This window comes from Manis javanica, chromosome 1, assembly GCF_040802235.1.
Source record: "Manis javanica isolate MJ-LG chromosome 1, MJ_LKY, whole genome shotgun sequence".
Lineage (NCBI taxonomy): Eukaryota > Metazoa > Chordata > Mammalia > Pholidota > Manidae > Manis > Manis javanica.
In genome coordinates, this window is record NC_133156.1 from 164,893,644 (window position 1) to 164,910,235 (window position 16,592).

The 16,592-nt window shown below is 50.7% G+C and overlaps 1 protein-coding gene across 9 annotated transcripts in view; it reads right to left on the reverse strand.

Annotated features, from left to right (window-relative positions):
* Window positions 1-1,120: 1,120 nt before the first annotated feature.
* The window catches only part of KCNIP3 (potassium voltage-gated channel interacting protein 3), a 78,304-nt gene continuing 62,832 nt past the window's right edge, over window positions 1,121-16,592 (reverse strand). For 3 of the 9 annotated variants that reach the window (XM_017659783.3, XM_073240580.1, XM_017659787.3), the window contains 7 exons: window positions 10,541-10,665; window positions 10,048-10,117; window positions 9,708-9,778; window positions 5,173-5,280; window positions 4,386-4,523; window positions 3,577-3,639; window positions 1,121-2,972 (listed from right to left, as the gene is read on the reverse strand). In XM_017659783.3, coding sequence (XP_017515272.1) covers window positions 2,925-2,972; window positions 3,577-3,639; window positions 4,386-4,523; window positions 5,173-5,280; window positions 9,708-9,778; window positions 10,048-10,117; window positions 10,541-10,665 — 623 coding nt within the window. In that variant the 3' untranslated portion in view covers window positions 1,121-2,924. Of the gene's footprint in view, window positions 2,973-3,576; window positions 3,640-4,385; window positions 4,524-5,172; window positions 5,281-9,707; window positions 9,779-9,974; window positions 10,118-10,540; window positions 10,666-16,592 lie in introns of all 9 variants that reach the window. The other 6 variants (XM_073240568.1, XM_073240561.1, XM_017659785.3 and 3 more) reach the window with 4 other exon arrangements.

The following is a 16,592-nucleotide window of genomic DNA, read 5'->3' on the forward strand; positions in this document are numbered from 1 at the left end:
ACATATGTCCTCTCCATCCCCCCAGAAGGAATCCACTTAATAAGATCTTTTTGTTCTCAAATGGAAGTGACCTCAACCAAAATAATCCTTTTTCTTCCTGTTTGTGACTTCCTTGTCCTGCCTTTAAAAACCTCCCCCTGTTGCCCTTCGGAGTATCTCTCTCCTTTCTAAAGGGAATGCTGCCCAGTGCATGAATCACTTAATAAAACCAGTTAGATCTTCACATTTACTTGGTTGAATTTTGTTTTTTCAACAGGTATATTTCCAAGATTTTTTTCAGGATTTTCAATAGCATAATAGCTAAGGCTAGGCCAGCAAAATTGAACATTAACCCTATGTGCTCTGGGGCTGGAATTAAATCAGCTGTGTGGTGATGGTTATGGAATCTGAGTAGTTAATGTGTGCCCTAGTTAATAAAATAGGGCTGACATCGTGTCCTGTCTCCCAGCATCCAGCTCAGTGGACTCAGTGTGCCTGTAGAATTGTTACTTGATAAATTCAGTTTTCTGGGGCAAAACCACGTGGAGAATGAGGCAGACACATGAAAATGTCTGGGGCTATGAAAGAAATATCAAGTGGCTTCCTTCCAAGTCGCTTCCTCAGGAACCTTGGGAATGAGGGCAGGAAATGGGTGAGGAGGCTGCCATGCGGTACCGCTGCCCCCTGGTGGTCAATGGGGAGCACAGCACGTGGACCGACAGGCTAATGGCATCTCTGGTAAAACCCCACGTGGAGAAAAGGCGAAGCTACGGATCTTCTAATTAGGAGACTGGCTGTTGTTCTGTAAAGTTAGGATTTGTGCAGCACTGCCAGACCCCCAGAACCTCCCTCCTCTCACCCCCCGAGTTGGGGCCCGCTTTTTCATCTCCCCAGGTTCTCATTTCTTCAGGTCTGGAGCTTCTTAAGGTTTCCCAACTGTAAACATCTTTTTGACTCCACCTTAAATGACGTCACAGTGGGAGCTTGCAAGTGAGCATGGAAATTGACAACTGCTAGGATTCAGGGAATGTTCAACATTTACTGGCACAGCACTGGGCAGGAGCCGACGTTAATACCAGCAGGGATGGGAACCAGGGGGCGAACTGCAATTCAGAGTCAGGGTAAAGTCACCAAGAATCCCTTTCCTTTGTCAAGTTTATTTTATTAAAATATACAGGACTGAATATTGGTGGGCGCTGAGAACAGGAACCACCCTCCCAGGCCATGCCCCAGCAGACACTTCTGCCATGCAGACATGCGGCCAGTCCACACTCCAAGCTGGGAGAGACCCCTCCTGGTTGACTGTGCAGCCAGTTGGCCTGAGCCCAAGGGGGGGCGGGAGCATCGCGGTGACCCTCTCCTTTTGCCTCGGCCCCTCAGAAGCAGTGCTACACCAACTGGGAGGGCTGGGCTGGAGTCAGGGGATGGGGGAAAGATCCCTGAGCCAGGGAAAGCTGATGCCCTCCTAGAGGAGGGGAGAGGGACCCCCCAGTCAGACTGGAGGTGGGGTGTCAGTGCAACTCCAAGGGGAAGGACTACCTGTGTGGGGTGCCCAGGGGTCCCTGAGGCCAAGCCAGGCCAATGTCCACGGCCTTTGCCACCTGGCCATTCCTTCGAAGGCCCTGTTTGCCCTAGGGCCAGGCGGGAGCAGGGACAGGGCGGCAGCTGATGGAATGTATGGTATGGGGATGTCTTCAGAAGGGCCCGTGCTGCCTGGGACCGGGTTCCTTCTCTGGGAGGCCTAGGCAGGCAGGAGCAGCCTCTCTCTCTCTCTCTCCTGGAGGTTTCTGACCTGCCACCCTGCTTCAGGGCCCTCCGCCCTCATCACTGGCTCTGGCTGACATCACCTCCATCCCCAGAGCAGAACCCAGCCAAGCAGAGTCCCCAGGGTTTGTGCTTTTGAATGTTGGTGAGCTGGGCTGGGGATGGGCTTCAAGCCCCCACTGCTCTGAGGCACAGAACTGACCCCGATGCGTGTGCCCTGGGGCCATCCGGATTTGGGACTGCTGGGATCCAAGTCTCAGCCCACTAGGAAGGCCTTGTCTTGGAAAAGCAGTGTCCTGGCTCCCCTTGTGGGCTGTGGCCTGAGTTGCTGGGGATGCTTGTGCTTCTTGATGGGGCTGGGGTGAGCTAGTGTGGAGGGGCGACCACACTGCTTCAGGGCCCTGACCTGGAAGTGAGGGGTGGGGGCTGGGGAACTTATCCAGGCTGCTGGGCCCAGGAGATGGACTGACAGGAAGGAGGGAGGGAGAAGCCCCTTCCCAGGCCTATTCTGCCCCTCTGGCTCCTTGGCAGCCAGGCCCTGAGCCATGTGACCTCAGGACCTATGATGATGTTGGGGTGAGCAGTCTTGTGCCTTATCCCAACTCCCTTGACTCCCAGCTGCCCCTCCAGTGTCCTCAGGTGAGGGGCATTCTGGGAGTGTCATTGTGGGCAGGGCCCTTCGGGGAACAAGGCAAGAGCAGCCCCTGAAACCTGGCCACATGCGGTGGGACAGAAGGGTGGCAGGAAGGAGGGGCAGGGGGGCTCACACAGGAGGGTCCTTTGCTTTGGAGACAGGACCCTCCTCTGTGGAGCTTGACCCCTTTCCTGGCAACGCCCAGCAACAAGCGGCCTGCAGAGGCTGTTTTTCTGCTGCCCACCCCAGAGACAGCCATGCCCCACGGGCCTGGGCTGGGGGCTGGCCTGGGCTAGGGTATGCGGCTCTCCTCATGTGGGCCTGGCTCTCAGACAGACTCAGCCCCTCCCTGACCTCCGTCCCCCTTCTGCCATCCCAGAAGAATGGTGTGTGTGTGTGTGTGTGTGTGTGTGTCTGGAGCAAATTGTCACTTTTTGCAAATATATTAGAAAAAGGTTTCTCACGGCGGCTGCTCCGGGCAGGACTGAAGTTTCTCTGAGGGCAGAGGAGGCAATGAGCACTCGAGAACCCCCACCCCCGACATGTCCTAGATGACATTCTCAAACAGCTGCATGGAGCTCATGATGTTCTCGTCCTGTGGGAGAGGAGGAGAGACTTGGTCAACTCCGGGTGGGCAGGGCAGGGCAGTGCCCAAATCCAGCCCACCTTCAGCAGGTTCCTGCCAGGGACTCAGAATCCTGCAGTGGCTGTTCCGTCTGCTTCACTGGGTGAAGGGGGAACTGGTCAGGCACAGTCTGTCCTCAGCCCCCCGGCCTGACTGCAGTCCCACCTGGGAGCAGCTAACTCACTGACAGACAAACCTCCCTGGCTACTCACTCAGATGGGGCCTGGGGCAAAGGAGCAGCCCGCACAGGGGGTGAGGCTGGCGGCCAGCGCAGACCCAGTGTCCTGCCCCACTAAGGGTGCTCTGCAGAGGACAGTCAGCAGCAATGAGGGGGGAGGCCCCAGGTGCCTTTCCCACAATGTGACCCTGTCCCAAGGGCCATGGGGTCAGTCACTCTCCCGTGGCCCCACATCTGTCCCCTCTGCCACCAGGAGGGCAGGGCTGAGGGCTGGCAGGAAGGAGTGGGGAGGGGAAGAGCTCAGACAAGAGTGACAGTGGAGCTTGGAGGCGGGGTGGGGTCCGGGCACTGCCAGGGACAGGCTGCTGGGTGTCCTCAAGTCCTAATCCCGCCTACCTTCTGACAGGTCTCCAGGAATTCGTCAATGGTCACCACCCCATCCTGATTCCGGTCCATTTTCTGCAACCCAAGCCATGCCCTCAATGAGTCTATGTCCCACCAGGGTGGTCCATGCCCCGGGCCTGAGGACAGGGCAGTGGATGCGTGGGTTGGCTCCTTCTACCTCAACCTGTCCCCTCTGTCCCCTGCTCTGGCCACATAAGTGCCCTCTCCTGCCACCTCCACAACACAGCTGACCTGTGGCACCTCCCCAAGCCTACCCTGCACCCCAGCCCCTTCCCAGCAGCTGTCTTGGCTCACATTTCCAGAATGCATCGCCACACTCATCTGACCCCCTTCCGTCCTGGACAGGCAGCCAAGGTGGAAGGAGCAGCCAGGCACATGATGGTCACATGTCTACAGGGTCCCCAGTAAGTGGGAGTGGGGCTTTAGCCCCAGTAGTCCCCATGGACACAGGGCACAGTCACCCCATCCCCACTCCATTCACAGAGAGTCTCCCCCAGAGGAGCTGGGGGCGCTCTCGGACTGACGGCACTGGAATGCTAGCCCGGCAGTCAGCTGCCTTGGAATCCAGGAGCCCTGGCCTGGCCTGCCCCGGAAATGAGTTCATCAGTTCGGGGAGTGGGGATGGTGTTTTAATTCGCTCTCAGGGCCCTGACAACCAGGCAGGTGGGGAGTGCAAGTTGAACCCCCTTGCAGTGGGAGGCAGCTTCAGAGGGGAGTGGCTTGCCCAGGGGGGCCCTAAGAGCAGGGCCCCCCTCCTCTGGCTGCCCTTCCCCATGGGCCTGGGAGGCCGAGGTGCTCACCTGGAAGAACCTCTCCACGTGCTCCAGAGGTGCATCCTCCCGCAGAATGGGGTAGGTGTGGCGGCCCATCATGTCATAGATGGATTTCATGATGGCCAGCATCTCCTGGAGGGGGCCGGAGGGCTGGCATGGGCTTGGCTGCAAGGATGTGGGGGGTTCGAGGGCCCAAGGGGAGGGGGCTGCATCAAAGGGTGGCAGGCGCCCAGGCAGGGTGAGATGAGATGAGCTCACTGCACCAGCCCACTCAGCCCACACTTCTGATCCTCCCAGGTAAGCTGGAGAGAGATCGTATGCACCATCTCCAAAATGTGAAACTGTAGCAACTGTCTCACACACACAAAAAATGATTGGGCCAAAGACTGTGGGCTGGTGTGGTGAGGCCCCCCATCCCCACCTGCCTTAAGGGACCACACTGCCCCCCTTGGCCAGTGGGAGCCCAGGCCAGCTCCCCCACCCCACTCTCAGATTCTCCACTTGTGTCTCCCCCTGGACCTCCCCAGAAGAAAGGGTGATCCGAGAAAACTTGTTGAGCTGGGCTGAGACGTCTGGTGGAGAGCACACAGGCTCCATGCCCCCTGCACCCTGGAGTCCAGGACCGAGAGCCTGGGAGAGGAAGAGGGCCCCCTGGTTGGCCATCCCCTCCAGGGCCAGGTGGAGAGTCACATCTCTGAAGGGGGAGGGGAAACAGGACAGCCAGGGCAGCAGGAGGGAGGAGAGAGGCTGGGGTCTGGGGTGCGGAGTGGGATGAGGAGGAGCAGACGGGCCACCGCCCCCAGCCACCCTGTACCTCTTTGGTGATGTAGCCATCCTTGTTAATGTCATAGAGGTTAAAGGCCCACTTGAGCTTCTCATGCACTGTTCCTCGCAGGAGGATAGAGAGGCCGACCACAAAGTCCTGAGGAGGAAGGGGAGAGTGACAACTGACAATCCAATGCCCAGATTCTATTTCCAGTTTGCTGCGTGGCTTCCACTGAAATTCACACCTTTATAGGTGAGAAGCTGCCATTTCAGAGCAGGCAGATGGGATCCATTAGGTCTACACAGTGTGTGACCATGTGTGAGTGTGTGAATATGTATGTGAGCATGTGTGTGTGTGTGTGTGTGTGTGTGTGTTGGGGGGCATGTGGTATGTATGTGTGGGTGTGGGTGTGTTGCAGGGGCACGTGGTGTGTGTGTATGTGTGTGTGTGCATGTATGTGGTATGTGTGCGAGTGTGTGGTGGGGATGGCATGGTGCATGGAGCTGATCTTCCCAAATAAAAACATTCAAATACATGGTGCCCTAGAGCCATTTAATGCATTGCTGCTGATAGAGAAGCTTGGGAATGCTCTTTTAATAAAGGGGAATGCTCTATTTTTAGTTTACCAAGCATCTGTATGTCAAGGTGCTTGAAATCTTATAGCTTAAAAGCTAACTTGACAGCGCTTAACTCTGGGGTCATGACATACCCGTGTGTTGCAATCACCTCTGAGATGTGACAGATAACTTATCACTAATGTGACAAGACGTGAGTGCCCAAACAACTTCTATGTGAAAACTAACTGCTTTGTGATAACAGCTGGTGGAAAGCAAGTGTTTCTCTCCACTTCCTGGAAGGTCTGCATGTTAAGCCCTCCCTGCTCCCTGGGGTGCTCCCAGACTACTGGGAAAGAAGGGAGCAGAGAAGGGCTGTCCCAGAAGCAGGGGTGGAGGGTGGCAGGCTGTGTGCCCAGCCATGCATCAACAGGCTTGGTCCCCACTCAAAGGTTAGAGTTTCTGGATCTGAGAAAGCCTGTGCCATGAGAGAGAAAGATAAAAGGAAAGAGAAAAACAATTAGAAAGAAACAGAAATTATTCAGGGAGAAAAAAACCTTAAAAACAATTAGACTCAGAGAGTACAAATCTGGAGTCCTTAAAATAAGAACAGGATGCAATAAAAAAGGAATAATTGAGAACAAGAAAGCTCTTGGGAATTAAATATTAAAAAAAACAAAACAACAGACGCAGAAGAAGGGTTGGAAAAGCAAGTGGAATCTTCCATCAAGTAGCGTGAAAAGGCAAAGAGCTGGAAAATATGAAAAAGGAAAATGACAGGTTTACTCCAGAGGGACCAACCCTTGAACACCAGGAGCTCCAGAAAGAACTAGAGGAAATGACGGGAAGCATGTCACAGACGCAATGATTTCCCAGGGTAGGAGGCTGTGAGTGTCCAGGTCCTGCCCAGGCGTAGCACGAAGCATGGAAACAGCCTGCAGGCACATATGGTGATGACATTTCATTAAATAGGGTGCCAAGAGAGGACCCTACAAGCTTCTAGAACAAAAACAGACCAAAACAGAAAAAACAAAATCAGATCCAGTACACAGGGTCAGGATTCAGCAGGCTTTGCCTTTTGACAGACCCATGGTGGGCAGGAAGCCAGTGGAGTGATGCGGCCACTATTCTGGAGGACAACTTTCCACCCCAGCTCTGCTCCCAACCAACATATCAAGAAAGAGTGAGAACAGAAGGAAGTTGCTTTCAGACATGTGAAGGCTCTTCCCAGTTACTTCCCAGTACTCTTCTGTAGGAAGTGCTGGTAGATATGCCCCTGAAAAGAGAGAGTAAAGCAAGAACTTCTTCCTTGCCTTTCCTCTGAAAGGGGTAATCCAGAACCAGGAGACCCAACCAGGGGATGGGGAAGGGGTCCCTGGAGGGCCCCCACTCCTGATGGGTGATGGAGCCTGTTGGAGGCTGGGGAGGCGTCCTCCTGGAGAGGCCCGCTCAGACTACTACAGAAGGGCCTACAGTGAATTAATGATGGCATCACAGACACCAGGCAGATGACAAATCAGGCTTACTGTCGGCAAAACAGTGTGTACAGGAAAGGAAAACATAATCAGAGTTTCCTGCGAGACTCAGCTGGCAATCAAACCCACATCAACTGTGAGTCCTTGTCCGACTGTATCCAACAGTCCGGTGAAGCCAGGGGATGGGACAGGTGTGTGTGCACATGGGAGGCCCATTCCTCATCACCGTGCCATAGAGCCAATAGGCAGCCTCTAAAACCACAGAGCCAATAGGCAGCATCTACAGCTGCAGAGAGCCAATAAGCAGCCTCTAAACCTGGGCACTCAGGAGGGAGCACGCTTGTGCTCTTGGGAGGTGTGGAAACATACTGAATGGGCTAAAATAAGAGAAGGTGGTTGCTTCCTCGGGTGTGTGTGTGTGGGTGGTTAAGTGCTGTTTTTCCAAAGCACACCCTGTAAATCTACTGTGCTCTTAATGTCTTGTCTCTGAACAGAATGAAAATATAGTAAAGGAGAAGCAAAGGGCTGGTTCTTACATGCCCAAGGTCAGGGGCTGGTAGGCGCGGGAGCTTGTGCCCGAGTTAGGTAGGAGGTGAAGGGTGGAGGTATCCAGAAATGGTGTCGCTGGGCTCTGACAGGCTTTCCTGTTAGGCAAAGGCATGTAGTCCCACGGGAGCAGCAGGGTCCGGTGAGTCCCCACAGGAATCCCGTCTCCCGTGGGAGGGCACCGGCTGCTCCCATCTTGTCTTCATAACCTGGACCTACCGTGTAGAGGCCCTCATAGTCAGCCCAGCCAAGGAATGTCCCCGTTCAGTGTCCCTAAGTGTGTGTGCCTATCCTAGTGATGGTACTAGGAGAGGGGTGGTGGGGATGTCCCCTGCGAGACTACTGGCTTGCCCTCAGGTGACCCCAAGTCCAGAAGGCAGGAGTGGAGGGTGTGATGACAGGCTTGGAGGCATTTCCTTCTGCCCACCAGCACCCAGAACTAGGCCCTGCGGGTTGGAAGATCACTGGGGAAATACATGCCCTCCTCTCTTCCTGAAAAAGCCTTCCTAGAGCGGAAGACAGAAATCAACTGAGAGGGTCCTCAAGGTAAACAAACATGGCCCATGAAACCACAGGAATTAATTTCACAGCAGAGAAGCACAAGGCAGGCCTGGGGTGATGCGGGACACCAACAACCTTCTGAGCGGGTGCCTAGTAGAGGGGCTTCCGCACCAGCACCCCCCACCCAGCCACTGACAGCAACCCCCTCATACACATGCACAAAGACCCCCCACCTACCACCTTAAAGGGACCACAAGCCCCCTCCCTCTGGGGAGTGAAAGCAATGACCACAGCAGGGTGGCCGAGACCTTCCTGACCCCTGAACCCAGCCAGCCAGCTGAGCTCTTTGATCATCTGATGTCTAAATAAGAAAAGCCATCCAACTAAGCCCTGGTGGGGTGCATCACACGATTCCTTCTCACACTTTCTTTGCAGAAGTCCCTGGTGCCTCTTGAAGGATACACAAGAGATGGGTCACAGGGGAGGACAATGAATTTTTCCTGTTGACCTTTGTAGCAACTGGACTTTTCTACTGTGCACAGGTATTACTGAAAAAAGATGATAACACTGTACATTTGCACATGCATTAGTGCCAGAAGTGTGGCCAGGAGAGGGTGGGGCCCCTGTGGTCACAGAGCAAGGCCAGGCCTCAGGCCGCCCCACGCTGTCGTCATGTCTGTGTGGCAGGCTGGCTGGAGGCATAAAAATAAACTGAGCAGCATTACCGACAGGTTATTATTACACCCCAGCTCGTCAAGGGGCTTTCTGCCCTGGCCGGCTTGCTCTGCTGTCTTCCTGTCAGCCGCCCTTGGCCCTGGAAGCTGAGAGGGGTGGTTATCGATCAAGCCTGGCTCTCAGCAAGGTTTCCCTCTCCAAAGAGGTTTCAGCTTTTCGCCTGCAGCTATTTTTAGGGGCCTGGGCTCCACAGATGGGGCCTCTTTCAAATGATCCCATGTGGCCAGACCTGGTGGAGCCCACAGTGCACAGAGCCTGGGCAAGGCCCTCCAGGGGGCAGGTGTCCTGGGGGGAGGCTTCTGTCCTCACAGCGGGGAACCCCAGCGCCCAGCTGGGCTGACCCCAGAGCCCAGTCAGGCTGGGATGCTCCACTCATTTTCTGGTAAGGGGTAAATTCTGGGGCTGGGTGCCTGAAAAACCACCATTAGCACAGACACCCAAGTTTAATCATGTCCCCTTTCCAAATGCAAATTCCTGTTAGGTGGTGACCACCTCGGTGTATCTCAGCAACCTTGGCTGGGCTGGGCTGGGATGGAAGAAAAGGCTGAGAGCAGGGGGAGCAGATGGCAAAATGAGATTTCACCAACACCATGATTAGGCCCTGCGCCAGCCAAGCCCCGGTCCCCTCACTCTCTGGGTGGCATTCCAGACCCTTTACACTCAGGGACCACATCTGAGCCTCTGAACAACCCTGAGAGGGTGACACCAGGGCAGGATGCTCCCTCACAGGACACAGAGGCAGGAGACATGGGCAGGGTCATCAGGGACCTACCTCAAAGCGGATGGCCCCATTCCCGTCTGCATCGAAGGCATTGAAGAGGAAGTGTGCGTAGGTGGTGGCATCTGGGAAGAGCAAGGGCCAGGGCCAGCATGTGTTGGGTCTGCCTGGCAGCCTGAGCCCCACCCCAGGGAGCCCCCCTCCCAGTGTTCCCGCTGTGTCCTGGGCCAGAGTCCTCCCCTTCCGATAGCACAGAGGCAGCACCAGGCCTCCGGAAGGTAATAGAGGTGAGGGTCTCCTCCCCATGAAAGGGACACCCACCGTCTGCAGAGCTGCCAGAGGGACCACAGCCGGGGCTTTGGGAAGAGCCAGGAGGGCCTGGCCTGGGACTCACCTCCCTGGGGGAAGAACTGCGAGTAAATGAGTTTGAAGGTGTCTTCATCCACCAGGCCTGTGGGACACTCCTGCAGCAGGGAGCCACCCCTCAGCGACCTCAGCCAGCCCCAACCCCACACCCCAACTTCACAGGGCTTGGCCTCCCTCCTCCCGCTGAGGGATCCCTGCTGCCCGAGGCACCACTGGGCTCCTCTGGGCCCCAGGCTAGGGGACACCTGGTGGTGGGCAGGTGGGAGCGATTGGCTGGTCCCTCCATACTCTCCTTCCCTGTGCCAGCATTGGAGACTCACAGAGAAGAGCGTGGTGCCTCCAGAATACTGATTCTAGGACTCTAGGACCCCCAGACAGTTCTCCCACAAAACATAAACTCCTTAAAGACCCGTGGCATATTTACTGTGCCATGGAGAAGTTTCTAGGGTCTCTCCTGCCTGGAGACAGGGACAGGAGGTTGGGTGGGTCGGGGCCTCTCCTGGGGGGATGGGAAAACTCACATTCTTGAAGCCCCTGTAGAGGGACTGCAGTTCCTTCCTGGTGAACCTGGTCTGTGCCTGCAGCTGGTCCAGCCCTTCTGGCTGGTGGCGCACCGTGGACAGCTCCAGCTCACTGTCGCTGCTGTCTGGAAGGGACACAGACCCGGGAGGGTGGGACAAGTGGCCCAGCTCCTCCATCTTGTTCGAGTGTGGGCACCAGACCATGGCAGAGGTTGGGGTGGAGGGACACGCCTTTCAGGTCTGCCATGTGTGGCCGCACAGGCTGTGCACTGCACAAACGGTGGAACCGCGCACTCAGAGGCTATGGCTGCTCTGCCACCTGCTCCTCACACAGCTCTTCTGCCTCACCCTTCCCCAAGGGTGCCCAGCCCCTCAGCTACACAGTGGGATGTGGGGTGGGAGCTGGTCTTGCTCTGGAGAGATACTGAACAAGGGGAGGAACGAGGCAAAAAGGCAGCCAGATGGGTTGCCTTGGCTGTCAAGACCCAATTCCAGGACCACTTCCCTCCATACAGCCCTCCCTGACTTCCCCGAGGAATGGGGCAGGCCCCTGTCTTGGACCATCCAGCCTAACACACTGCTTTACTGCATATGGTATGAGGGTATCATTCACATTTGGGTAGAAGGTCAGAGGGCAAGGACCTGAAGGGCAGGGACCAGACCTTTTCTTTAATAACAACACATCAAAATGTTAACTAACCATAGCTATTCCTGGGGGGAGGTGGATTTCAGGCGATCTTTATTTTATGATTTTATTTATTTTTTACATTTTCCTGATTTGGTATGGCATGCACCACTTTTGCAACACAAAATAAAGCTACGGATACAAAAGCACTACATCCTACATGTTGCTGAGTTTTATAATTATTTTGCTTTGTCTTGTCATTCTAAAGCTTCCCTCTGAGATGGGAAGCACAGTCCCTGCCACACTGGCTCGGCTCGTGGCCTCCCCTGCACCCAGGAAGGGTGTGTCCATGGCTGTCTGCACAGCTGTTTGCCCACTCAGGGCTAGCACGGGATGGGGGGTTGGGGGCCCTGCCCCCTCACTAAGCTCCCGAGCACCCTACCTACATGTCCTGCAACCAGGCTCCTAGCCTCCAGGACAGCTGTTTCACACCTTCCTTCTCTTCACACTTCCAGTGCCTCCCCCTGTCCTTACCCTCAGGTTCCTTCCTATGTCACTGATAAACAGAAGCCACAGAAGACAATTTTCCCATCTTCACCACCACATCTACCCATCTACCTGCCTCTGGCCCAAACATCTGCTTCCCTCCTCTGGGATGAACTGTCCCTGCTCGTGGCTAATGCCAACCCTTCCCCACGTGCAGTGGGGCCCGGCCTTTCCCACTTACTCAAGCATGTGGCTGCAGTAATTCTCCCCACTCTTTCCTCATCATCCTTTTTCCTACCTTGTAGATTATTCCCATCACCATGAGGACATACTGTTCAATCTGGCAATCCTTAGTCAAATTGAGTATAGGCAAACCTTGCAAGCCAGCAGTTCCACTCTGGGTGAACTTCCAGAATCTCACCCGGTTAAGGAGACCTGTACATAGATGTTCATGGCAATAGCAGTTTTGATGGGGGAGTTGGAGGTGTCCCAGGGGTCTATCACAGGCAGGATAGGTGGGCAGAATACGGGGGGTCACGTGAGGTAGAACCACACAGTGGGTTAGAAATACATATGTTAGAACAGCATGAATGGATGTTAAAAATAAGGTGTTTACTTCAGTTAAGAGGCAGACATTTCAGAATGGATGAAAAAGCAAGTCCCAACTATATGCTATTTACAGAAAGGATACCCTTAATACAAAAACACAAACATTTAAAGTAAAAGCATGGAAAAAGGCTAAGAAACATGGTGAGGCTGTATTAATAACAGAAAAAATAGGCTTCAAGATAAAGAGTACTACTAGAGATAAAGAGGGACATTTTATAATGATACAGGATTGATTCATCAAGAAGACAGAGCAATCTGAAATATATACATACACCTAGGAGCAGCTTTAAAACACTAGAAGGATGCAACCCCTATAAAATTACCAGCAACATTCTTCAATGAACTGGAACAAATAATTAAAAAATTCATGTGGAAACACCAAAGATTCCGAATAGCCAAAGCAATCCTGAGAAAAAAGAATAAAGTAGGGGGGATCTCACTCCCCAACTTCAAGCTCTACTATAAAGCCACAGTAATCAAGACAATTTGGTACTGGCACAAGAACAGAGCCACAGACCAGTGGAACAGACTAGAGACTCCAGACATTAACCCAAACATATATGGTCAATTAATATTTGATAAAGGAGCCATGGACATACAATGGCAAAATGACAGTCTCTTCAACAGATGGTGCTGGCAAAACTGGACAGCTACATGTAGGAGAATAAAACTGGACCATTGTCTAACCCCATATACAAAAGTAAATTCAAAATGGATCAAAGACCTGAATGTAAGTCGAAACCATTAAACTCGTGGAAAAAAACATAGGCAAAAACCTCTTAGACATAAACATGAGTGACCTCTTCTTGAACATATCTCCCCGGGCAAGGAAAACAACAGCAAAAATGAACAAGTGGGACTATATTAAGCTGAAAAGCTTCTGTACAGCAAAAGACACCATCAATAGAACAAAAAGGAACCCTAAAGTATGGGAGAATATATTTGTAAATGACAGATCCGATAAAGGCTTGATGTTCAAAATATAAAGAGCTCACACGCCTCAACAAAGAAAAATCAAATAATCAATTAAAAAATGGGCAGAGGAACTGAACAGTTCTCCAAAAAAGAAATACAGATGGCCAACAGACACATGAAAAGATGCTCCACATCACTAATTATCTGAGAAATGCAAATTAAAACTACAATGAGGTATCACCTCACACCAGTAAGGACGGCTGCCATCCAAAAGACAAACAACAACAAATGTTGGCGAGGCTGTGGAGAAAGGGGAGCCCTCCTACACTGCTGGTGGGAATGCAAATTAGTTCAACCATTGTGGAAAGCAGTACGGAGGTTCATCAAAATGCTCAAAACAGACTTACCATTTGACCCAGGAATTCCACTCCTAGGAATTTACCCTAAGAACGCAGCAATCAAGTTTGAGAAAGACAGATGCACCCCTATGTTTATTGCAGCACTATTTACAATAGCCAAGAATTGGAAGCAACCTAAATGTCCATCGGTAGATGAATGGATAAAGAAGATGTGGTACATATACACAATGGCATAAGAAGAGGGCATAAGAAGAGGGCAAATCCTACCATTTGCAGCAACATGGATGGACCTGGAGGGTATTATGCTCAGTGAAATAAGCCAAGCAGAGAAAGAGAAATACCAAATGATTTCACTCATCTGTGGAGTATAAGAACAAAGGAAAATCTGAAGGAACAAAACAGCAGCGGAATCACAGAACCCAAGAATGGACTAACAGGTACCAAAGTGAAAGGGCCTAGGGAGGATGGGTAGGTAGGGAGGGATAAGGGGGCGGGGAGATGAAGAGGGGTATTAAGATTAGCATGCATGGGGGGGTGGGAGAAAGGGGAGGGCTGTACAACACAGAGAAGACAAGTAGTGATTCTACAACATTTTGCTATGCTGATGGACAGTGACTGTAAAGGGGTTTATAGGGGGGACCTGGTATGGGGGAGAGCCTATTCTTCATGTAAGTGTAGTTTAAAGATAACAAAAAAAAAAAAGGAAAAGAAAGAAAGAAAAGGGGCATTACACCCTGATAGGATAAAACTAACTGTAAATCAACAATTAATGCATGCTTTAAATATCCTTAATTTTGATCACTTAAAGGGTGTCAGATGATCGGCTATGGAGGTACACTTTTCTGATATTCCTTTCTCTTAAAAAAAAAAAAAGCAGTTCCTGTGTGGTGACCTCCAATGGGTTCTACACAATGGTATAAAGGGCATATCAAAGTGTGGGCAAAGGGTCTGTTTGTGTTTATACAGAGGATCAAAGCCTAATTTGGCTACCCAGAAAATGAACTAAGATACGATATGAAGAAGAACTTCCAACATCAGCACTCTCTGGAAGAGTCATACCAGAAGATGATCATCAAAAAGCCTCAACAAAGATCCAGGTGATGCTGCAGTTGTAGCTGCATTCATCCCACCGGTTCCTGGACTTGCCATTGGAATGAAGAAGGAGATATCTAAGCTGGCCTGTGCATACAGTAAAACTACAAGTTTGACTGGATCTATACTGTTGGAACTCAACCAAGAATTATGAGAAGTGCAAGTTGTAGTGCTCCAAAATCTTACAACTACAGACTATCTACTGTTAAAAGAACATATGGGATGTGAACAGTTCCCAGGAATGGGTTGTTTTAATTTGTCTGATTTCTCTCAGACTGCTCATGTACAGTTGGACAATATCCATCATATCATAGACAAATTTTCACAAATGCCTAGGGTGCCTAACTGGTTTTCTTGGCTTCACTGGAGATAGCTGGTAATTATAGATCTGCTTTGGTTATGTAACTGTATTCCTATTATGTTAATATGTGTGCACAATTTAATTAGTAGTTTAAAACCTATACATGCTTAAGTTACTCTACAAGAAGATATGTCAAAGAAATAATCAATCTTCCCATGTTTTCTTCCGCCTGCTACCTCTATAGCTTTTCTTCTTCCTTCCTAATTACAACCCTTAAATAGAATTCATGCCTCATATCGAATTTACCAAGTATCATTATTCCTCCAAGTGGTAAAGATACCTCAAGACAAATGCTGGGCATAGAAGCCACAGGGCATAAATCTGCAAAGAAGTAAAAAGCTAAGCTTTTCAAACAATATGGCTTCTCTCTCACCAACTTTACATTTCCCTGTATGGCCCCGGAAGATGACTGGTTAGCCAGAGACGGGTAAGATTCCTCAAGGGAGGAACAACCTAAGACAGGCACACTCACAGGGGGGCCATCAGGTGAGAAATTGGGGATCAACAGAGGTGAGGCTTAGAACCTCACCCCCCCCTGTTTTGAGAGAAATCTTCTGCATCCGTGGATGTTTTGCTGCCCTTGTCTAGCTTGGATTAACACATAGTCTACAGGCACACACCTGATCATCTACATTTGCCCTCTTACAGCACTAAACTATGTTTTCTACCTTTATCTTGCATCTACCAACCACTTCAGCATTTTATTAAAAAAATAATAATAATAATGATAATAATAAAGGGAGAAATGTGGGAGCCACATATAAATCAAGTATAAAAATCAAACGAATATTCATATTTGACCTGATTGTTTATAGTTCATAATGCGTGATCAAAACCGAAAGTTTCTGTGATGACTGCCCTTGTACTGTTCACCATGCAAGAATTTATTCACTATGTAAGAATTTGTTCACCATGTAAGAACTTGTTCATTATGCTTCAGAAGATTGGAGACTGACGAGAATTAGGCTTGGGGTGGATTAATGATTGTGCATTGAGCATTGACTCCCCTATAGAGAATTTTATCATTGTTAACAACCATTTTATCAATAAATATGAGAGATGCCCTCTCAAAAAAAAAAAAAAACAACAACACTGGAAGCAAAAAATTCAGAACTAATGGGAGAAGCAGATAAGCCGCCAGCACAGCTGAAGCTTTTAACGTCCTTTTCCAGTAAATGATACATGTAAAGATGTAAAGGACTTGAAAAACACTATCAACCAACTTGACCTAATTAATATTTATAGAACTCTATGCCCAACAACTCTATAGAGGCCACATTTTTTTCAAGAGCACATCCTGTGGTTACCAAGACATACCAGATGATGGAAGATTGACTATTAAATAAAAATCCTAAACAGTAAGATATCTAAAAAACTCCAAATATTTAGAAATTAGACAACACACTTCTTAATTAACTCATAGGCCAGAGAAGAAAAATTGTAAGGAGAATTTTGAAATATTTTGTAATGAATGATAATGAAAACACACATATCAAAATTTTCTGGATGCAGGGAAAGCTGTGAGGGAAGCTTTCAGCTTTAAATTCCTTTATTAGAAAAGAAATTAGGTATAAAGCCAATGATATAAACATCTAGATCTAAACT